Source organism: Cnephaeus nilssonii, assembly GCF_951640355.1.
Source record: "Cnephaeus nilssonii genome assembly, chromosome: 20".
In the NCBI taxonomy this organism is placed as follows: Eukaryota; Metazoa; Chordata; class Mammalia; order Chiroptera; family Vespertilionidae; genus Cnephaeus; species Cnephaeus nilssonii.
Genome location: NC_137091.1, coordinates 32,463,725 through 32,485,296, shown reverse-complemented (window position 1 = coordinate 32,485,296; position 21,572 = coordinate 32,463,725). Strand labels below are relative to the sequence as shown.

Sequence of the window (21,572 nt, the reverse complement as noted above, 5' to 3'; positions counted from 1 at the left end):
GGGAACCCCAGTTACAAGGTCCAACTCAGGGCCCTGCTCTGGTACCCAGGGTTCTAGAGAGCCTGGAGACTATTCTCCTGGCTTGCCCCTCTTCTCCTTTCAGACACAACCCGCACCTCCCTGGGGCCTCCCCACCCCTCCCCCCCCCAGGCTCTGTGAAGACAGGACCTGTCTGGTTCATCTCTCCTGTCTGGTCCCCACCCACGTTTGATGGACAGGGAAACACTCAGGTTAGGTGACTTGCCCAAGGCTGCACGTATGAGACGCTGGAGCTGGGATGTGACCAGGTCGCCTGGTGCTAGAGCCTGTGCTCTCAGCCCAGATGCCTAGTGCTGCCTCAGTGGCTGGGAAGGGCACAGGCAGGGCGTGCATTTTACAGATGAGGACCTGGGGCAGGGCCTGGGCATCTGATGCAGAGCCCATTCTCTTCCTGCCTCATGCTGGCTCTCCCTGATGTCCAGGAAACAGCTCCGTTCCAGGAAGCCTCGAGCTAGGGCCACGGGAAGCAGGCCCTATTGGATCTCTGTCCCCACCATGGGCAGGGGAGGCCTGAAGGGTCATCCTGTGCCTTCCTGGGCAGTTGGCTTCCAGAAGAGCTGTTGGGGGCACCAGGACACCCTTGCACCTGGCCACACCCCTGGGGTCCATCCTTCGATCTCTGGAGGCCCCCTGGGCAGTGGAGAGGGAGCAGGATGCAAACAGCTACGTAGTTTGGGGTCTCCTCTGAGCCTCTGCTTCTTTACCTTTAAGGAAAGTGCTGGTTCAGTCTCAAACCAAGTGTAGCCGTGGCAGGTTCTCTGTAACTGGACAGTGAAGTGCACATGTGTGCATGCACTGCTTTCCTTTTTCCAAAAACCCTGCTTCCTGCGGCCTAGCTCGAGGCTTCCTGGAACAGCTGTTTCCTGGACATCAGGGAGAGCCAGGATGAGGCAGGAAGAGCATGGGCTCCGTGAGGCCTCTCAGGAGCCAAACGGAGCAGGGCTAGGGGCTTCGAGGATTCATGCAGAAATCTGTGGCTACTTAGATGGGAGACAAAGAAGAGGCCCTTGAGGGGTTCTAGAATAGTCCACGGTCAGCCCGCATGGTCAGTCATCGTGTGTGCCAGGGCTTGGCAGGAGTGTGTTTTGGGGTTGGGCTGGCTGCCTCCAGGAAGGCCTGCAGGGCTGTGAACTTGGGTGAGGCAGCGGGAAGGCGGTGATTGGGCAAGAAGGGCAGCACAATCCACACCCAGGTTGGCAGCCCCTTGGTGCTGGTGACTTGAGTGCCATGCCCCTGACCTCCATCCCTCTCTGCGACCTTGGCAGGATGACGACGACAGGGAAGTGGACACCAGCTCCCCGGTGGGGCTGCAGGGAGCCCCTGTGCTGGCCCCCAAGCGGAAGTCGAGGCTGGCTGCCCGGTTCCGGATCACAGCTCACTGGTTGCTAGTGGCTGCTGGGCGGACTCTGGCCATAGTGCTGCTCGCGCTGGCAGGTACCCACGGGGCAGGGAGCGGGGATCCCAGCACCGAACGTCACACCAGGAGGGGTTTTCACACCTGCCGAGCTCCCTGCTGACCAGTGAGTCAGAGGTCACCCAGCCCTGGCCAGGCATGACCCTGCATGCCTCTGTCCGGTTCTGCAGGCATTGCCCACCCCTCAGCCTTCTCCAGCGTCTACTTCCTGTTCTTCTTGGGCATCTGCACCTGGTGGGCCTGCCACTTTCCCATCAGCCCCCTGGGCTTCAGCACACTCTGCGTCATAGTGGGCTGCTTTGGCGCCGGTCACCTCATCTGCCTCTACTGCTACCAGATGCCCTTCGCCCAGGACATGCTCCCACCTGCTGGCATCTGGGCCAGGTGAGGGCTCATCTGAACACGTTCTGCTCTGTCCCCTCATTCCTGCCCCGCCCAGCTGGCTCCTCCTCCCGGCCAGCGGTGAGAGCCGTGCCTTTTGTCGGCAGAGTTTTCGGTCTTAAGGACTTCGTGGCCCACACGAACTGCTCCAGCTCCAACGCGCTGGTCCTCAACACCAGCCACGACTGGCCCGTGTACGTGAGCCCCGGGATCCTGCTGCTCCTGTACTACACTGTGATCTCTCTCCTGAAGCTCCGCACACACCACCCCCCCGGCCAGGTGGGTGCCCAGGGCCAGCGCTCCTCTGTCTCACACCTCGACACCCATCCCCCGTCAGGCCATGGCTCTCAGGCAGGATCGGGGGACTGAGCTCTGCTCTGGTCTCTGCAGAAAAAGGTGGTGGCGGCTGGGGGTGTCGAGGAGCGGGAGGTGGAGCTGACAGAGGTGGACCACTGGCCCCAGGGCGAGGCCAGGTCTGCAGCCACCAAGGAGGAGGGTGCTACCCAGGTAAGGAGGGTGCTACCCAGGTAAGGAGGCTGGGCTGAGTGATGAGGGTGAGCCCACCTGCCCATGGGCTTGGCTCACTAGGTCTTGGCTTGCCTCTTCAGCACACGATGCCTGACGCTGAGGCTGACAACTGCATCGTGCACGACCTGAGTAGCCACAGCCGGGTCCCGCAGCGCCCCTGTGAGTAGACAGACACACCTTGGCAGCCTAGGATATCACCTTCTGTGTGCACACTGCTGCCCCCTGGTGGCCACTGGGTTGTCCCGCAAGTTGGCCTCTCTGGCTGTGCTTGTCTGGAGCCATGCTGCTGACCTTGGGGTGCGGGGGCGGGGGGGGGGAGGGGGGGAACCTACCTCCCAGTTTCTGGAGAACTGGACTGCTCTGCCCTGGACTGGCCCAGAGGCCCAGGGTGGCTGTCTGTCATCTGGGCAGATGGCAGCTGGGTAGGACTGGGCAATTTTCTGGGTGTTCTTTTTGCCCTAAGCCTTGATTTCCATTTTGTGACTTGCCCCTGCACAAAGCAGGAGCTGAATCACTGGCCTCAAAGCTGGTGCCTGAGGACTTGCATACGCACCGAGCTGGAAGGGGTTCTGGGCCATCTTGTCCCTCTTTCTCTTCGGAGCCCGGAGAGGGCCAGGACGCCCAGTCACATGACAGTGGGGGCAGTGCCAGACAGGAGCCTGCCTTTTCTGCCCCGGAGCCTCCTCCCACTGGGCTGCTGCTCCCGCACCCCAGCCACATTACAGGGCAAAGTCAAGTGTGGGTGAGGGGTCTGGCCTGTTGGTGTCAGAGCTTCCCAGGTAACCCTTGCCACCACCCTATAGTGTACCCCAGGCTGGCTGAGCCGAGAGAGACATCTCCTCTGCATGGCCTGGGCCACCTCATCATGGACCAGAGCTACGTGTGTGCCCTCATCGCCATGATGGTAAGGAGCAGCCAGCCTGGTGGGCCCTTCCCGGGGGTTCCTTCACACGTATGAGAGGTGGGTGGTGGCCCATGTTTCACAGCCTGATGCTTCCTCACCAGAAATGAAGGCAGTTGTGTCCTGCTGGCCAAGAGTCACCCTGGCTAGCCCACAGCTGTGTATGCGAGCATGTGTGTAAGTTTGTGTGTGTGTGAGCATGTGTTTGTATGAGTGTGAACATGTGTTCGTGTGAGCATGTGTGTGAACATACGTGTATAGGAAGTGTGAGTGTGAATGTATTTGTGCACATATTGTGCATGTGTGTGAATGTGTGATCATGTGTGGTGTGGGGGTGGCGTGTGTCCTGTGCCACTGTGCTCCAGGCCAATGGGCACGTTTGCCTTTCTGTCTGAGCATCTCCCTGGGGCCCTGCCCCTCGGTATGCTGGGGGAGCAGGTCGGGACTGGGCCAGGTGGACTGTGCAGCCATGCCCACCAGCCCCTGCCCCCAGGTGTGGAGCATCACCTACCACAGCTGGTTGACCTTCGTGCTGCTGCTCTGGGCCTGCCTCATCTGGACTGTGCGCAGCCGCCACCAGATGGCCATGCTCTGCTCGCCCTTCATCCTGCTCTACGGGCTGGCGCTGTGCAGCCTGCGCTACGTGTGGGCCATGGACCTGCATTCGGAGCTGCCCACCACCCTGGGTCCTGTCGGCCTGCGCCAGCTGGGGCTGGAGCACACACGCTACCCCTGCCTGGACCTCGGTGCCATGGTGAGTGCCCCTCACTCCAGGGCACCTGTGAGCATGTGCTGGCGCCTTGGGTGTCTGCATGAGGACCGTGGTGGTGCCATCGGTTTATGGGCCAGCTCCCAGTGGAGCGGGAGCTAGGAGGGCAGGCCCTTGCTGAGTGGTCGCCATGGGGTCCCTGTTGGCCAGTCCAGAGTAGTTGCTGGAGTGCATGAGTGATGACCTTGTGTTTTAGGGGGCACTGTCCGGTCTCCCTAGCATAGGTTCTATTAGTGTCACATGCTGCCCCTGGGCCTCAGTGGGTCGTATCTCACTGTGCGAGATGTTTGAGCCCGTGTGCAAGTATGAGTATGCAGGTGTGCATGCAAACGTGAACTTCTACACGCATGTGTGTGAACATACGCAGGCGTATGAGCCTAGTGTGCATATGTGTTCACTTGTGTATGAACTTGTGTGCAGGTGTGGATGCAACAGGATGAGCTTGTTCCTACAGGGGGCAGATGGGCCGCCTCCCTGCTGAGGTCTCCCCTGCCCACATCTCTTTGGGCTGGGCCCTGGCTTTGGGAGGGGTGCCAGGCTGCCCGCCCCTCAGTGACACTGCCCCTCCCCATCGCAGTTGCTGTATACCCTGACCTTCTGGCTCCTGCTGCGCCGATTTGTCAAGGAAAAGCTGCTGAGGAGGGAGAAGACACCCTCCGCGCTGATGGAGGTCACTGTGGAGGACACAGGTGAGTGGGCGGGGCAGTTGGGCCAGGCCCTCCTGCCTGATCCTGAAATCACAGCCTGGTCCCCTGGCTTGGCCCCCAGAGCCCACGCGGACTGGGACGCTGCTCCGGAGCCTGGGGGAGCTGGTCACTGGCATCTATGCCAAGTACTGGATCTACGTGTGCGCCGGCATGTTCATCGTGGTCAGCTTCGCAGGCCGTCTCGTCGTCTACAAGATCGTCTACATGTTCCTCTTCCTGCTCTGCCTCACCCTCTTCCAGGTACCTGGGGCGGGCAGGTGGGACCCTCAAGCAGACCGGCCTCCCTGCAGGGCGCCTCACACCCCCCCATCCTGCAGGTCTACTACAGCCTGTGGCGGAAGCTGCTCAAGGTGTTCTGGTGGCTGGTGGTGGCCTACACCATGCTGGTGCTCATCGCTGTCTACACCTTCCAGTTCCAGGACTTCCCCATGTACTGGCGCAACCTGACAGGCTTCACTGACGAGCAGTGAGTCACCAGTGGGTGGGCAGGCGGGCCGGGTCCGGACATGGGCCCCTCCTCTCCTCAGGCCCAGGGCTCTGCGTCGGGGACGGCAGGGCCGGGCGGTGCTGACAGAGCTCCCTCCGCAGGCTGGGGGACCTGGGCCTGGAGCAGTTCAGCGTGTCCGAGCTCTTCTCCAGCATCCTCATCCCTGGCTTCTTCCTGCTCGCCTGCATCCTGCAGCTGCACTACTTCCACCGGCCCTTCATGCAGCTCACCGACCTGGAGCACATCCCGCTGCCGGGCGCCTGCCGCCCCCGCTGGGCTCACAGGTGCACCCGCCCCTGCCTCTGAGGCGTGCGGGCTCTGGTCTTGGCTGGTGGGGGGTGGGCAGTAGGGGGCACAGGGGCTTTTGCAGAGTGTCTCCACCTTGAACCGGCACAGAGAAGGGCCTCGTCTGGGAGGGGAAGGCGGCTGGTGGGATTCGGATGGGGGACCCAGAGCAGTGGGAAGGCCTTGGCCTTGGCCATCGTCTTCAAATGCCGAGGGGCCTCAGGTAGGGATGTTTTCTCTGACCCAGTGGGGTCTCCACGGTGGAAAGTCAGCTGGGCCACATGCTCTGACCTCACGGTTGCAGCACAAATAACACAGGTCACCCAGCAGAGGCAGGGGGGGCGGGGTCTTCTGTTAGCCCCAGGAGGGCAGGAGCACTGGGAGGAAGTGACACTCTCGGGCCCTGTCCTAGGCAGGACGCAGCGAGCGGGACCCCATTGTTGCAGCAGGAGGAGGAGGAGGAAGCCTCCAGGGACCAGGGGTTGGGCACTGCTGGCCCCAACCAGGCCACGCAGGTCCCAGAAGGTAAGTCAGAAGGGAGTACAGCCCCTGAGAGGTGAGTGTAGGGTGCCAAGGAGCCGGGTCACCGGGTGGGTCCCCTATGAGCCCCAGGGGAGTCTTATCTACACAGGACAGAACAGCCCCAGGTCCAGAGGCCTGTTCCCTTCTCACTGCCTGCCCCCCCCACTCCCCTACAGTCGCAGCCAACAAGTGGGGCCTGGTGGCCGAGCGGCTGCTGGACTTGTCCGCCAGCTTCTCGAACGTCCTCACCCGCGTGCAGGTGTTTGTGCGGCGCCTGCTGGAACTGCACGTCTTTAAGCTGGTGGCCCTGTACACCGTCTGGGTGGCCCTAAAGGAGGTGAGAGGAGGACACGCACCTTCCTTGTCTGCAGCGGGCCACGCAGGGCACCTCGTGGGCCTCCCCGGGTCTCGGGCCCGCAGGAGGGCGTGCCCCGCCTGCCTGGCTCAGCCCCACCGGCCTGGCTGTCTCACAGGTGTCCGTGATGAACCTCCTGCTGGTGGTGCTCTGGGCCTTCGCCCTGCCCTACCCCCGCTTCCGGCCCATGGCCTCCTGTCTGTCCACCGTGTGGACCTGCATCATCATCGTGTGCAAGATGCTCTACCAGCTCAAGGTCGTCAGCCCCCACAAGTACTCCAGCAACTGCACTGAGGTACGGGACGCCCTGCTGAAATACAGGTCATGGAGCGAGGTGGTGCCGGGGCCAGGTGTCTCCTCAAGCCAGACCGGGGAGGGGGCGGCCACTCAGGGTAGCCCCTGCCCAGAGCTCTCTCTCTTTACTTCCCCCGCGACGCCTGCCTGAAGCCTCACCATCCCTAGTCACCCTGTCCCCTTCTCCATTAAGGTGGCTGACAGCACCCCTGTATCCTGGCCGGGGGCAGCTGTGGTCTGGCCCAGACCTGTTCTGGAGCTGTTGTTGGGCCAGGGACTCAGGGCAGGGCCGGGTCAGCGTCCAGTTACCAGCTGGGGGCAGGGGCTGACACTGCCCCTGTCTCCCAGCCCCTCCCCAATAGCACCAACCTGCAGAAGACGGAGATCAACCAGTCCTTGCTGTACCGGGGGCCCGTCGACCCGGCCAACTGGTTCGGGGTGCGGAAGGGCTTCCCAAACCTGGGCTACATCCAGGTGAGAGCAGGGCCAAGGCGGCGGGTGGGGTGGGACGGAGGGGGCTGGGGCATTCGGGGGTTGGAGGCAGGACTAGAGGGGCCTCACTGTCCCCCTCCCCAGAACCACCTGCAGATCCTGCTGCTGCTGGTGTTCGAGGCCATTGTGTACCGGCGCCAGGAGCACCACCGCCGGCAGCACCAGCTGGGCCCGCTGCCCGCCCAGGCCGTCTGCATCGAAGGCACCCGCCAGCAGCTGGACCGGGACCTGCTTAGCTGTGTCAAGTACTTTGTCAACTTCTTCTTCTACAAATTTGGGCTGGAGGTGAGTCTCCCCTCACCTGGTGGGACTCAGACACCAGAGGTCTGTGCTGCCCTCGGGGGAGGGACCTTGGTTGAGCATCTGCCACGTGCAGGTACATGGGGGCCGCCCGGGGGCACAGGAGGTGGACCACCAAGGGTGCTGTGTTCTCCCGGGCAAGGTTGGCCTGTGGGGTGAGGACAGGGGGGCCAGGACTCAGGCTGGAGACTGGGTCAGAGTCTCAGCTTTGCCACGGAGCCTCCTAGCCTCAGTCTCCCCCCTGCACGGAGGAGACACGTCCAGGAGGGTGGCGTGGGCTGCCGTGAGCCTAGGCTACAGGCCCCACCTGCCTCGAGGCAAAGGTGTTCAGCTCCGAGGCTGCCCAGCCGCCCTGTGCCGCCTGTGGCCCTCCAAGACAGCCTGCTGGGCCCGACGCTGCCTGGAGGCAGGTCCAACAAGGACCCTCCACCAGTTCCCTCCATCTCCCATTCTCACCTCCTCTCCCCCTTCTGCCACCCCCAGATCTGCTTCCTGATGGCCGTGAACGTGATTGGGCAGCGCATGAACTTCATGGTCATCCTGCACGGCTGCTGGCTGGTGGCCATCCTCACCCGCCGGCGCCGGAGGGCCATCGCCCGTCTCTGGCCCAACTACTGCCTCTTCCTGACGCTCTTCCTGCTGTACCAGTACCTGCTGTGCCTGGGCATCCCCCCCGCTCTGTGCATTGGTGAGCAGGGCGCAGGCTGTGGGCAGGTGTGGGCAGGAGTCCGGAGGGAGCCAGCGTGCGTGGCCGCGTGGGGTGCCCGGGGTGCTCCCGCCTGCCCTGTGTTGGTGAGTGTGCCGATGCTTCTTTTTCCTTGCCGGGCAGTGTTGTGTTGTGGATGCACCATGGTTGGTTTGACCTTTCACACCTGGGAGACGTCTGGTTGTTCCCAGGTTGGGGCTGTGAGCGTTGGTGTCTAGGTTTTGCGTGCGCATAGTTTTCATTTCTCTGGCATAAAAGCCCAGAGAGGCTGTCCTATTTACATCTCCACCGGCAACACGTGTGTGATCCAGCTCTTCCACATCCTCGCCAGTATTTGGTGGTGTCACTATTTTCGTATGAGCCATTCTGATAGGTGTGTGATGACGTCTCGTGTGGTCCAGCCATACCATGGGCCAGCACTCCGGGAGACCGCCCTGCCCACATGCTGCCCTCTAGCTGTCACGCAGTTGCTCCCATGGGGGCCTGGGGCGCGGTCTATCCCTGGGAAACGTGTAGTTAAGCATGTGCTGGAAGCTCCGGACCTGTATGCTCTTCGGACTCCAAAGGAGAGGGGTTGTGTTTTTGAGGCTGACTGTGTGAAGGCGTATGTGGGTGAAGAACCGTGGACACCGGGCCCCTAGAGGCTGTGGGCCAGCAAATGGGGAAGGGACAGGCTGTCCGGAGCCTTGACACACTCCCTCTACCCACAGACTACCCCTGGCGCTGGAGCCAGGCCATCCCCATGAATTCGGTGCTCATCAAGTGGCTGTACCTGCCTGACTTCTTCAGGGCCCCCAACTCCACCAACCTCATCAGTGAGTGCCCACCGGCTGGGCCCTTTGTCCACACGCGCCGCCTGCCACCCTCACTGAAGGCCACGGAGGTTCTGCACGGGCAGCGGGCAAGCGCAGATGCTCCATTCAGCTATCGAGGGGCGTGTTGTCCAGGCCTTGCCAGCTGGCCCCATCCTGTGGTTCCCCGGCAGGACGGGGTGGGGGATTCTTTCATGGGTGCGTCTAGTCCTGCAGGATAGGCCCAGGGCACTGAGGCCCTCCTCATGTGTGCACACCCTGCCAGCAGGTGTGTATGCAGGTGTGCACACAGGTGTGGATGCAGAGATAGTTGTAGGTACGGATGTGGGGGTGGATGCTGGTGTGCACAGGTGGGCAGAGAGACAGATGCAGGTGTGCACAGACAGGTGCACAGTCAGGCATGTTAACTCATTTCCTAATGTGCGTTGTGGTGCACAGATACACAGAACATGTACACAGGCGTGATCCCCAACATCCATATCCACGTATGGACATCACCCACCAGTGCTCGCCCTCGTAGACATGTGTCTGCCCAGCCCCCACATGCACACACCATGCCTCTCTCTGGTCTGGGTACGAGGTCAGTGCCCTGTGCCTGTCGTGGCGCCGGGCCTCCGCAAGGCCAGCGGTTCCCGGGTCGTGCGGCAGCGGCCTCCCTTGTGTCCGCAGGTGACTTCCTCCTGCTGCTCTGCGCCTCCCAGCAGTGGCAGGTGTTCTTGGCTGAGCGCACCGAGGAGTGGCAGCACGTGGCCGGCGTCAACACCGACCACCTGGAGCCTCTGCGGGGGGAGCCCAACCCCGTGCCCAACTTCATTCACTGTAGGTGGGTCCCGGGGTGTCGCCAGCCCGCAGAGCCCAGTCTGGGGCTGCCTAGGCGGCGGGGCTGCAGGGCTGACGGGTCCACCTGGCTCCGGCTAGGACGGAGCCCGGGGCAAGTGCTGCGGGTGGTGTCCGGGGCGAGACGAGGGGCGGACGTTGACCTTGCAGCCGAGGGGCCTCCCGGAGTTCCTCGGGCCCGAGGCTGCGGGGGGAGGTGGGTGACCGGCCCACAGCGACTCCCCGCCCGCAGGTCCTACCTCGACATGCTGAAAGTCGCTGTCTTCCGCTACCTCTTCTGGCTGGTGCTGGTGGTGGTGTTCATCACAGGGGCCACGCGCATCAGTGTCTTCGGGCTGGGCTACCTGCTGGCCTGCTTCTACCTGCTGCTCTTCGGCACCTCCCTGCTGCAGAAGGAGACGCGCACCCGCCTCGTGCTGTGGGACTGCCTCATCCTCTACAACGTCACTGTCATCATCTCCAAGAACATGCTCTCGGTGAGCCGGCCGGCCTGCCCAGCCCCAGCCCCAGCCCCAAACCCAATCCGGAGGCTGGCTGACCCTCCTCCCACCCCCAGCTCCTGTCCTGTGTCTTCGTGGAGCAAATGCAGAGCAGCTTCTGCTGGGTCATCCAGCTGTTCAGCCTCGTGTGCACGGTCAAAGGCTACTATGACCGTGAGTGGGAGAGGGCAGGTGGCTGGGGGTGTCAGGGACACGCACTGCTTCAGGGGCCCAGACCCCTGTCCGTTTCCCACACCCCTGCCCCATGGTCTTGATCTGCATCCTGATCCTCAACAAATGTGCTTGACCCCCTGCCTCTGACTCAGGTCCCCAACCTCTGCCCCACACCCCTGATCCCACCCGTGTTCCCGACCCCGATCATACCCCTGACCCGTGCTGGCACCTGTCTCACAGCCAAGGAGATGCTGGGCAGGGACCAGGACTGCCTGCTGCCCGTGGAGGAGGCTGGCGTCCTCTGGGACAGTGTCTGTTTCCTGTTCCTGCTGCTGCAGCGCCGTGTCTTCCTCAGCTACTACTTCCTGCACGTCAGGGCCGAGCTCCAGGCCACTGCTCTGCAGGCCTCCAGGTGGGCCCCGCCCTGGATCCCCTGGGCCCATCTAGGGCGGGGCACTGTGCCCTGATGTGACACGTCTCCTAGAGCGAACCGAGGACCACGGGTCATTAGCACCTCCTCAGGAGCCTGACTGCACAATGTCCACGTCATGTGGTCTCAGCCCTAGCTTTTTGTGGGCTGGCGTTTCAGTCCTACTATTGCCCCGACGCTGGCCTGAGGTGCACCCCACCAGAGAGCATGTCCCGTCCCCCGCCCCGCCCCGTGCCTGGCCAGTGAACCAGCAAGTCTCCCCATCCCTGGCCTCTGTAGGTCCCATGGCTACCTCTTCATTTGCACGTTTTCTACCCCATGAGACTGGAGGTGGCAGGGGGTCCCCTCCCTCTCACTGCAGTACAGATGGGGTGTCATGTTGGAGAGCTAGCCTGTGAGCAGGGAGGACCTGGGCGGCTGGGCGGGTGGGCTAAGCCCAGAGGAGGGAGCACGTAAGGCTGGCGCTCACCCCCGGCTTCACTGACTCCCCACAGGGGCTTCGCCCTGTACAACGCTGCCAACCTCAAAAGCATCGACTACCACCGCAAGGCCGAGGAGAAGTCCCTGGCCCAGCTGAAAAGACAGTAGGTGCCGCCTGGGGGACCAGGATGGGGTGGGGTGTTTTCCGGTCTGGCCCGATGCTCAGAGTCGTCTCCCATCCACAGGATGGAACGTATCCGCGCCAAGCAGGAAAAGCACAGGCAGGGCCTGGTGGGCCTCGGCCACCCCCAGGACGCCCTGGAGCCCGGCCAGGAGCCAGGTGAGTGGGCAGAGCCCCCCGGGCCCCCAGCACTGGTGCATTGTGCCGCCGGAGCCTGTCCGTGTCTGTGCCACGTGACGTCACACGGGGCTTCCAGCCCATCTGTCCTGTGCCATGTGGTCACTCTCTGTCCCTGCAGGCCACTCAGCCTGCCAGCGACTGTCCGTCTGCACTGTGGGCTGTCCTCCACCGCCATAGCCCCATGAGAGGGTGCTGGTCCCTGAAGGGGCTCTGTGTGTCTCTGCTGAGGGGACGCCCTCATTCTCCGTGACTCTCCCTGCTGGCTCATGTTCGCCACCCCCTCCCCTTCACAGGTCCCGGCAGTCCAGGGGGCTCCTCCCCGCCACGGACACAGTGGTGGCGGCCCTGGCTGGACCACGCCGCAGGTACCGCCCCAACCTGGCTGCCATGACCACTCTCTCAAGCTGCTGTGTGTTGGGTACCCCCCCACCTCTCAGTTGCTACCGCCTTTGGGGCATACAGCTTGCCGGTACTGACCTGCAGCCTGGGTGCAGGCCATGCAGTAACAAGGGGCTGGGCCTCGATTTAGCTGCCCACCCCCCCGCCCCGCCCCACCGGCTCTGCATTTTATAACTCGGGGATTCCGACGTCTGAATTATCACTGCCCACCCCCAGCCTCTCCTTTCCTGGCCCTGCTCCCTGTGTTCCTCTCGTCCAGTCTGGTCTCGTCCCGCCACTCCGGCCTGTGTCCTGTGCATGCGCCTCCGTCCTCCAGCCTGCTGCTCCCTGCCTCCAGCCACTGAGGCTGTCCTGGGGGGGCGGGGGGCATGCGGGCCTTGGCCCCTGGGATCACAGGATGCTGAGGGAACCCAAGCTGGGCAGCACAGCCAGGCCTATTACTGCCCACCCCCAAGCCCATGAACTTGAGAGTCTTGCAGAGCCCAACCCCACGTGGGGGAGGCCAGCTCAACCCCACCCTGCCCACAGTCATCCACTCTGGGGACTACTTCCTGTTCGAGTCCGACAGTGAGGAGGAGGAGGAGGCCCAGCCCGAGGACCCCAGGCCATCGGCACAGAGTGCCTTCCAGGTGAGGTGGAAGGGTCCCCTGGCTGCCTTCCCCTGTCCATGGAGCACCTGGGCCAGGCCAGCACAGGAAGGACAGATGCCCCCAGGGCCTGGGGACCTGCCCAGCCCCATTCAGACCTCCTGAGTCTACCAGTCAGACGGGACAGCAGTCTGTGGGGACCATAGCTCATGGCAGCTGTGTGCCTCTGCCCACCTCCTCCTGCAGTCCCAACTCTGACCCCCAGGCCTGTGGTGGCCACCGGTGGCCTGGCCTTCAAGAGGGCTCCTTATGTTTGCTGATCGCACATCGGTCTTCTGAGCCAGGAGCCTCTTGTCCACCTTTGGGTCCCTGGTTCTGGCCTGAGGCCTGGGTGCTAAGTGAGAACCGTGATGTGCCGGGTGGGCTGTGCGAACTGCCCTTTCCGCCCACCACAGCCCCATGGTGCCCACGTCCTCCCCGGCTCAGGCTGAAGGTCCCCAGCGGCGCTGACCCTGGCTCCTTCTCTTCCTCGGGAGCTCAGAGGTGAGCCCAGTGCGACTGGGCCTGGGAAGCAGGTGCTAACCCGGGGCCCCGTCCTGCAGATGGCGTACCAGGCGTGGGTGACCAACGCCCAGACGGTGCTGAGGCGGCGGCGGCAGGAGCAGGCACAGCGGCCTGTGGGTGAGTCAGGCTGAGTGCGGGAAGGGGGTGGGAATGTAGGGCTACAAGGCGCTGACCGGCTCCCTTATGCCCAGGAGGCGGCCCGGGTCCAGAGCTGGAGTTGGCAGGGGGCCCAGAGGACGAGGTGGCAGGTACGCGGGCCCTGGGGGTTTGGGGTTGGGGTTCTCACGCTGGCTGCCCCCCCAGGACCCTCCCGCCAACCCCCTCCCTGCAGGCCGGAGCCATGTGATGCAGCGGGTGCTGAGCACCATGCAGTTCCTGTGGGTGCTGGGACAGGCGCTGGTGGACGGGCTGACGCGCTGGCTGCACACCTTCACACGGCACCACCGCGCCATGAGTAACGTGCTGCGTGCTGAGCGCTACCTGCTCACACAGGAGCTGCTCAGGGTGGGTGCCACCGTACCCCGACCCCATCACACCCCCACCCCTGCCACCATGCCCTACCACACCACCCTACCCCTGTGCCTGCCCCACCCTCACCTCCCCCACACCGGGGCGGGGGGGGCCACCTCCACTGCCCTAGCCCCCTCGTGTGCCCTGCAGGGTAGAGAGGTGCACCGGGGCGTGCTGGACCAGCTGTACTCGAGTGAAGCCGAGGCCACGCCACCAGGCCCCTCGGAGGCACGTGATGTGCCTAGCACAGCTTCGAGGTAGGTATGGGCCGCAGGGGCTCAAGTGGCAGCCAGTACCCACTGCATCTGGCCTGCTGTCAGGCCCAGGGCCAGGGACACCCCAGCGGCTACACTCGGGCCCATAGCCTCCCAGCCCCTGTCCACCAGGGACCTTGAGGCCGTCCTGCCGTCTGTGACCAGCCTCCCCTCCCACAGCGGGCTGGGGGCAGAAGAACCAATAAGCAGCACGCCCGAGGACCCCGGCAGCCCCCTGAGCACGGGCTACAACACCCGCAGTGGCAGTGAGGAGATGGTCACGGAGCCCAGGGCTTCTCTACGCGGCTCCCGAGAGCTTCCCGCTAGCACTCGGACCCGGATGCGCACGGCCAGCGAGCTGCTCCTTGACAGGTGTGTGCGAGGGGCGGCTGGTGGGGCCGGGGGCAGGTGGGCCTAGGCCTGGGGCCAGAACCTGCCTGAACGTGGACCCTGCAGGTGCCTGCGCATCCCAGAGCTGGAGGAGGCTGAGCAGTTCGAGGCCGGGCAGGGCCGGGCGCTGCGGCTGCTGCAGGCCGTGTACCAGTGCGTGGCCGCCCACTCCGAGCTGCTCTGCTATTTCATCATTGTTCTCAACCATATGGTCACCGCCTCGGCCACCTCCCTTGTGCTGCCCGTGCTGGTCTTCTTGTGGGCCATGCTGTCCATCCCGCGGCCCAGCAAGCGCTTCTGGATGACGGCCATCGTCTTCACCGAGGTGGGCAGCGGCCTGGGGGGTGGGAGGGGTGGGCCCGGCCCCGCCCGCCTGCCATGCTGAGCCCCGCTGCCCCGCAGGTCATGGTGGTCACCAAGTACCTGTTCCAGTTTGGCTTCTTCCCCTGGAACAGCCACACGGTGCTGCGGCGCTATGAGAACAAGCCCTACTTCCCGCCTCGCATCCTGGGCCTGGAGAAGACCGACAGCTACATCAAGTACGACCTGGTGCAGCTCCTGGCCCTCTTCTTCCATCGGTCCCAGCTCCTGGTGAGTGCCCGGTGCCAGGGCCGGCGGGCAGCAGGCGGGCACCTCTCAGCCATCTTGTTCCAGGAGGCGAAGCTGGACACTGTGGGCCCCAGGGTGGGCCTGGCCATCTTGCCTGGTCCAAGGGGCTGCCCGTGCAGCCATGCCTGCCTCCCCAAGGCCCTCCTCCCTTCCTTCCACAGTGCTATGGCCTCTGGGACCACGAGGAGGACCCGCTCTCCAAGGAGCCTGATGGGGGCCATGGGAAGGAGGAGCCTGAGGAGGAGCCAGCCCTGCTGGGACTCCAGACTGAGGAGGGCACAGGGCCCCGGGAGGAGCTGGGGGTGGCTGGGGCCACCACCGAGGATGACATCCAAGTAGAAGCGAGAGATGGGCCCTCAGAGCCACACGTGGAGCTCAGGCCCCACGACACGAAGCGCATTGGTCTGCGTTTCAGGAGGAGGAGGAAGGAGAGTGCAGAACCCAGAGGACCCATTGGTACATGTCCCTGTCAACTCGCAATCACCCCAGCCCACCCAGCTCTCACATTGCAGTCACCACCCCGGCCAGGTTCCAACCACACCCTCTGTGTCCAGAGGATGCAGCCCCAGGGGCCCACTGCTGGTGACGCTGGGAGGGCCCTGTGCTTAGTCTGCTGGTCTGGGAAATGGGGTGAGGGCAGCCCCTTGGGGGGGCTCTCGGGATGGTCAGGAGCTGAACTAGGCCTCAGTCCATCAGTGGTGACTACTCCCCCACAGAAGCCGAGACTGAGGAGGAAGAGGAGGAGGAGGAGGAGGAAGAGGAAGAGGCAGCAGCCACCTCTGGGGGACAGAGGAGGCGGAGTCGTCCCCGGGAAAGAGTGAGGGCGGTGGGCATCCGGCTGCAGACCTTCTGCCTGTCCCTGTGAGTGACCAACCTGGGAGTGGCCTAGGGGAGGGGTGGGTGAGAGCAACCAAGGTGGTCCTGGGCTGAGCTCCCTTCCGCCTGTCCGCAGGGCCCAGAGTGTGTACCGGCCCCTGCGGTGTTTCTTCCACGACATCCTGCACACCAAGTACCGGGCAGCCACTGACGTCTATGCCCTCATGTTCCTGGCGGATGTGGTCGACTTCATCATCATCATCTTCGGCTTTTGGGCCTTTGGGGTGAGCTGGGCTCAGGGGCCCTCGTGAGCGCAGAGCCCAGCAGCCACCCCAGCTCTCCCTGACCCTTCCTTTCCTGGCCACAGAAGCACTCAGCGGCTACGGACATCACGTCGTCCCTGTCGGATGACCAGGTTCCTGAGGCCTTCCTGGTCATGCTGCTGATCCAGTTCAGCACTATGGTCATCGACCGTGCCCTCTACCTGCGCAAGACCGTGCTGGGCAAGCTGGCCTTCCAGGTCGTCCTGGTGCTGGCCATCCATGTCTGGATGTTCTTCATCCTGCCCGCTGTCACTGAGAGGTGGGTGCTGGCGGGTCAGGCCCAGCCTGCAGAGGCATGCTTTGTGGTGCCTGGCAGAGCTGCATTTGGGTCCAGGGGCCTTGGGGGCTCCAGCTACTGGACTCGGGCAGGGCGCCCTGATCTGAGCTTCCTGTCCCACTTAGGATGTTCAGCCAGAACTCAGTAGCCCAGCTGTGGTACTTTGTGAAGTGCATCTACTTTGCCCTGTCTGCCTACCAGATCCGCTGTGGCTACCCCACCCGCATTCTTGGCAACTTCCTCACCAAGAAGTACAACCACCTCAACCTCTTCCTCTTCCAGGGGTGAGTGTGGGCCGGCCCAAGGGGGGTCAATGCTCCTCCTTCAGCCCCTCCTGATGGGTACCCCGTCTCCGATAGGTTCCGGCTGGTGCCATTCCTGGTGGAGCTGCGGGCCGTGATGGACTGGGTTTGGACAGACACCACGCTGTCCCTGTCCAACTGGATGTGCGTGGAGGACATCTATGCCAACATCTTCATCATCAAGTGCAGCCGAGAGACAGAAAAGGTGCCTGGGCCCAAGGCGAGGGTAGAGAGGGGACACTGGTCATTCCCCATTGGGGCCGGTGGGAACTGCAAGAACCAAACACTGGCGGCCCTTCCTTGGGCTCAGAAACCATGGCAACATGACGTGAGAGAGCCACTGTGGGCCAGAGAGCATTTCTAGAACTCTCCCTGGCAGCCAGAGGGGCTTCTTAGAGAGGGGATAGTGAACTCTGCCCTGTTAGGGGCAGGCGGTTGGCAGTGGCCTGAGCAAATTGCACAGTGGAATATGCCTGCCATAATGTTAGCTGAATTTTTGTTCTTTTTTAGCAGCTTTACAGAGAGAATTCATACACAAGATTTGCCCATTTAAAGTGTACGACTTGGTGGTTCAGTATGTTTGGAGTCGTGCATCCATCACATGTCAGAACATGCTCATCATACCCATTAGCAGTCACTGTCCATCCCCTCATTGCCCAGCTCCTGGCAGCCACCACCTACTTTATAGATTTGCCTGTTCTGGACATCTATCTAACAATAGGATAATATGCACATTGGTCAGGATGCTGTCATGTAACGACTGAACAGCAGTGACCTGAGGCTGCATGGTGCCGGGGCAGGGGACCTCAGGCCGCGCCCCGCCCCCCAACCCCACCCGGCGGGGCTTAACGGGAGACCTTAGGCTGTGCCCCCCCCCCCATCCACCCAGTGCCAGCCGGGGGGACCTGAGGCTGCATTCCCCACCCAGAGGGGCTTGACGGTGGTGGGGGCGGCTGGGTCTGGGTCTCCTGCGATTTCAAAGCACGTGCAGGTGGGTGGGGACTTGACTCTGGGTCCCGTGGCACACCCCAGACTCTGACAGGAGTGAGATTTTCATATATATTTTACTACTTTTCTTTCATCTCTGACACTTCTATTATAAAGAAAGGGCAAATAGCAATATTAAAACATTTCCTCTAATTAATTCCCTTTTAATGTGTACAAATTTTGTGCACCAGGCCACTAATTTCATATAAATGAAATCAGTGTGGCCTTTTGTGACTGGCTTCTTTCACTCAGCATATTACCACAGTTCATCCATGTTGTAGCATGTGTCACAATTTCTTTTTATGGCTGAATAGTTTAACTTTTTGTTTGTTAGGGGTTATGTGTAGGGCTAGGGTTAGGTTTAGAGATAGGGATAGAGTTAGGACTAGGTAAAAGTGTTAGGGGTAGGGTTAATGTTACTGGTAGTGTTGGGTTAGGGTTAAGTCTAGTGTTAGGTCTATGTGGTTATGGTTCATGCCATCTTTTATTTATTCAACAGTTCCAAATGGTGATAGACATTTGGGTTTGTTTTTATGATAAAAAATGCTGCTATGGATATTCACATATAAGACTCTGAACATGCCGAAACCGGTTTGGCTCAGTGGATAGAGCGTCGGCCTGTGGACTCAAGGGTCCCGGGTTCGATTCCGGTCAAGGGCATGTACCTTGGTTGCGGGCACATCCCCTGTAGGGGGTGTGCAGGAGGCAGCTGATCGATGTTTCTCTCTCATCGATGTTTCTGACTCTCTATCCCTCTCTCTTCCTCTCTGTAAAAAATCATTAAAATATATTTAAAAAAAAAAAAAAGACTCTGAACACACAAGTTTCCACTTCTTCTGGAGAGACACATAGGAGTGGGCACTGCTGGGCCGTGAGGTAACTAGGTTTCACTCTCGAGTTGTTTTCCATGGTGACTGCTCATTGCAGTCCCACTGCTCTTCCACTTCCTTGCTAACCCTCCTTGTCTGACATTTTTTACCCATCCCTGTGGTTTTGATTTTGCATTTCCCTATTGGCTAATGATAAGCATCTTTTCCTGTGCTTATTTGCCATGTCTATCTTCTTTGGAGTTTTTCAGAACCTTTGCCCATTGGGTTAAGCAACTGTTGGATAAACAAAAGGTGGCCCATTTACACCTTTTACTGAGCTGAGAGTTCCATAGATATTCCGGACACTAGACTCTATCCAATAGGCGATTTGCAAGTATTTCCCTCATTCTGTGGTTGACTTTCTCCTTTTTGATGGTGTCCTTGGGAGCACACAGTCTATTTTCATAATGTCTAGTCTAAATTTTTTCTTTTGTTGCTTGTGCTTTTGGTATGAGATCTGAGGATATTTTGCCAAATTTAAGGTACAAAGATTTGCCCTGAAGAGTTTCAGTGATTTAGGTCTTAATTTTTGCATATGGTGTTAGTTAAGGGTCCACCTTTATTCTTTTGCATGTGGACATCCATTTGTTGAAAAAGCTGTCCTTTCCCTGCTGAGGGGTTGGCACCTGTCTCCATGTGTGCGTTTGTTTGGGGGCTCATCCTCTCTCCACTGATCTCTGTCCTGTCCAGCACCACAGACTTAGCTGCTGTAGCTCTGCAGTCAGTTTGGATGTTCAATTAAGGCTTGACTTTATGGGTCCACGGGGTGAGCTCAGGACCATGGCCTCGAGGATGGAATGGTGGGGTGTGGAGGGCAGCTCTGGGAGCAGAGGGAGGGAGGGGTCTGAGACAGCACTTGTGGCTAGGGAGCAGGGATGGAGGCCTGCACAAGGCAGGGCACTGGGAAGGTGGAGCTGAGCAGTTGACCCGTACCCTGTCCCCCCACCAGAAATACCCACAGCCCAAGGGGCAGAAGAAGAAGAAGATTGTTAAATATGGCATGGGCGGCCTTATAATCCTGTTCCTTGTGGCCATCATCTGGTTCCCGCTGCTCTTCATGTCTCTGGTGCGCTCCGTTGTCGGCGTAGTCAACCAGCCCATTGACGTCACCGTCACCCTCAAGCTGGGGGGCTACGAGGTGAGCAGCCACCTTCTCCAGCCACGGGAAGCAGTGCAGGTGCAAGCTCTGCCGCACAGAGGGCTCTGGCCAGGCAGCCCCAGTTCCCGCTCCTCCCCTTTACAGTCCTCATGGACTGTGCAGAGCTCGGCCTGCGTGCTGGCAACCTAGGGAGTCAGGGAGGCCCCCCCGGCACCATGTCACCCTGTTTCCACCCTCAGCCCCTGTTCACCATGAGTGCCCAGCAGCCATCCATCGTGCCCTTCACACAACAGGCCTATGAGGAGCTGTCCAGGCAGTTTGACCCCCACCCGGTAAGCAGCCCCCACATTGCATTGACTGGCAGGGGAAGGGACGGCTTTGGGGGGCGGGGGGGTGGTTTGGCCTCACCCCACTGAGGTGCTGTCTTGTGCTCAGCTGGCCATGCAGTTCATCAGCCAGTACAGCCCTGAGGACATCGTCACGGCACAGATCGAGGGCAGCTCCGGGGCTCTGTGGCGCATCAGCCCGCCAAGCAGGGCCCAGATGAAGCGGGAGCTGTACAATGGCACTGCCGACATCACCCTGCGCTTTACCTGGAACTTCCAGAGGTACGTCCTGGGCTTGGATGGGGCCTGGATGGGGTACACGCCTCGGTGGGTCACACTGTACCCCTGCTTGCAGGGACCTGGCCAAGGGAGGCACTGTCGAGTACACCAACGAAAAGCACACCCTGGACCTGGCCCCCAATAGCACTGAGCGGCGGCAGCTGGCCAGCCTGCTGGAGGGCACCTCGGACCAGTCAGTGTGAGTGGGGACCAAGGGGCCGGGGACACCAGGAAGGCTGGGCCAGACCTGACCCACTGGATTCCTCCCCACAGGGTCATCCCTAACCTCTTCCCCAAGTACATCCGTGCCCCCAACGGGCCTGAGGCCAACCCCGTGAAGCAGCTGCAGCCCAGTGAGTGTGTTTGGGGGAGGGTGGTGCTGGGCCATGGCCTCTGCCCTGGGAGAGGGTGATGGCCTGACTGTCTCACCGCTCTGACCCAGACGAGGAGGCAGACTACCTCGGCGTGCGCATCCAGCTGCGGAGGGAGCGTGTGGGCTCGGGGGCTGCTGGCTTCCTTGAGTGGTGGGTCATCGAGCTACAGGACTGCCAGGCTGACTGCAACCTGCTGCCCATGGTCATCTTCAACGACAAGGTCAGCCCACCCAGCCTGGGCTTCCTGGCTGGCTACGGGTGAGTGTGCAGTGACGTGGGCCTGGGGGCTGGGGTGCGGCTGTGGGTAGCAGCCCCCAGGACTCACCCTCACTTGCGTGGCAGGATCATGGGGCTCTATGTGTCCATCGTGCTGGTCATCGGCAAGTTTGTGCGCGACTTCTTCAGTGATATCTCACACTCCATCATGTTCGAGGAGCTGCCGTGTGTGGACCGAATCCTCAAGCTCTGCCAGGACATCTTCCTGGTGCGGGAGACGCGGGAGCTGGAGCTGGAAGAGGAGCTATACGCCAAGCTCATCTTCCTCTACCGCTCACCGGAGACCATGATCAAGTGGACCCGCGAAAAGGAGTAGGAGCCAGTCTCCGTGTGCACCGTGAATGAAGGAGCCGGCCTGGTAGGAAGGAGGGCAGTGCTCCTCAGGCCACAGGAGCAGATACTCCAGTCCCAGGCCACCAGCTGTGACAGGTCCTCCTGGCCCACTGAGCCCCGATGCTGCTGTCAGAAGGAAGCTGTGGCCCCTCCATGGCCCAGCGCAGGACTGCTGTCCCTTTCCGTCGTCCCTGCAGGGCCCAGTGCCAGACACACTGGGCCAGGGGCCCAGCCCTCCTTTCTCCACATGTACTGTAGAGTTTTTTAATTAAAACATTTTTATTTATACAAACGGATGATAGCAC

At 61.5% G+C, this 21,572-nt stretch overlaps 1 protein-coding gene across 1 annotated transcript in view; it reads left to right on the top strand.

Annotated features, from left to right (window-relative positions):
* Positions 1-21,563, top strand: part of PIEZO1 (piezo type mechanosensitive ion channel component 1 (Er blood group)) — a 62,945-nt gene extending 41,382 nt beyond the window's left edge. The window contains exons 6-51 of the mRNA XM_079799750.1: positions 1,305-1,473; positions 1,624-1,837; positions 1,942-2,113; positions 2,225-2,341; positions 2,443-2,521; positions 3,166-3,266; positions 3,757-4,017; positions 4,610-4,721; positions 4,801-4,979; positions 5,057-5,205; positions 5,328-5,510; positions 5,924-6,036; positions 6,210-6,370; positions 6,507-6,683; positions 7,031-7,156; positions 7,259-7,459; positions 7,958-8,162; positions 8,891-8,995; positions 9,662-9,815; positions 10,062-10,305; positions 10,386-10,482; positions 10,723-10,894; positions 11,407-11,496; positions 11,578-11,672; positions 11,987-12,058; positions 12,621-12,721; positions 13,282-13,360; positions 13,435-13,491; positions 13,575-13,747; positions 13,904-14,010; positions 14,188-14,379; positions 14,464-14,722; positions 14,800-14,988; positions 15,168-15,462; positions 15,723-15,867; positions 15,959-16,106; positions 16,190-16,404; positions 16,548-16,706; positions 16,782-16,929; positions 19,530-19,718; positions 19,919-20,011; positions 20,115-20,287; positions 20,361-20,483; positions 20,558-20,637; positions 20,727-20,916; positions 21,001-21,563. Coding sequence (XP_079655876.1) covers positions 1,305-1,473; positions 1,624-1,837; positions 1,942-2,113; positions 2,225-2,341; positions 2,443-2,521; positions 3,166-3,266; positions 3,757-4,017; positions 4,610-4,721; positions 4,801-4,979; positions 5,057-5,205; positions 5,328-5,510; positions 5,924-6,036; positions 6,210-6,370; positions 6,507-6,683; positions 7,031-7,156; positions 7,259-7,459; positions 7,958-8,162; positions 8,891-8,995; positions 9,662-9,815; positions 10,062-10,305; positions 10,386-10,482; positions 10,723-10,894; positions 11,407-11,496; positions 11,578-11,672; positions 11,987-12,058; positions 12,621-12,721; positions 13,282-13,360; positions 13,435-13,491; positions 13,575-13,747; positions 13,904-14,010; positions 14,188-14,379; positions 14,464-14,722; positions 14,800-14,988; positions 15,168-15,462; positions 15,723-15,867; positions 15,959-16,106; positions 16,190-16,404; positions 16,548-16,706; positions 16,782-16,929; positions 19,530-19,718; positions 19,919-20,011; positions 20,115-20,287; positions 20,361-20,483; positions 20,558-20,637; positions 20,727-20,916; positions 21,001-21,250 — 7,113 coding nt within the window. The 3' untranslated portion in view covers positions 21,251-21,563. The remainder of the gene's footprint in view (positions 1-1,304; positions 1,474-1,623; positions 1,838-1,941; positions 2,114-2,224; positions 2,342-2,442; positions 2,522-3,165; positions 3,267-3,756; positions 4,018-4,609; positions 4,722-4,800; positions 4,980-5,056; positions 5,206-5,327; positions 5,511-5,923; positions 6,037-6,209; positions 6,371-6,506; positions 6,684-7,030; positions 7,157-7,258; positions 7,460-7,957; positions 8,163-8,890; positions 8,996-9,661; positions 9,816-10,061; positions 10,306-10,385; positions 10,483-10,722; positions 10,895-11,406; positions 11,497-11,577; positions 11,673-11,986; positions 12,059-12,620; positions 12,722-13,281; positions 13,361-13,434; positions 13,492-13,574; positions 13,748-13,903; positions 14,011-14,187; positions 14,380-14,463; positions 14,723-14,799; positions 14,989-15,167; positions 15,463-15,722; positions 15,868-15,958; positions 16,107-16,189; positions 16,405-16,547; positions 16,707-16,781; positions 16,930-19,529; positions 19,719-19,918; positions 20,012-20,114; positions 20,288-20,360; positions 20,484-20,557; positions 20,638-20,726; positions 20,917-21,000) is intronic.
* The last annotated feature ends 9 nt before the right edge of the window (positions 21,564-21,572 follow it).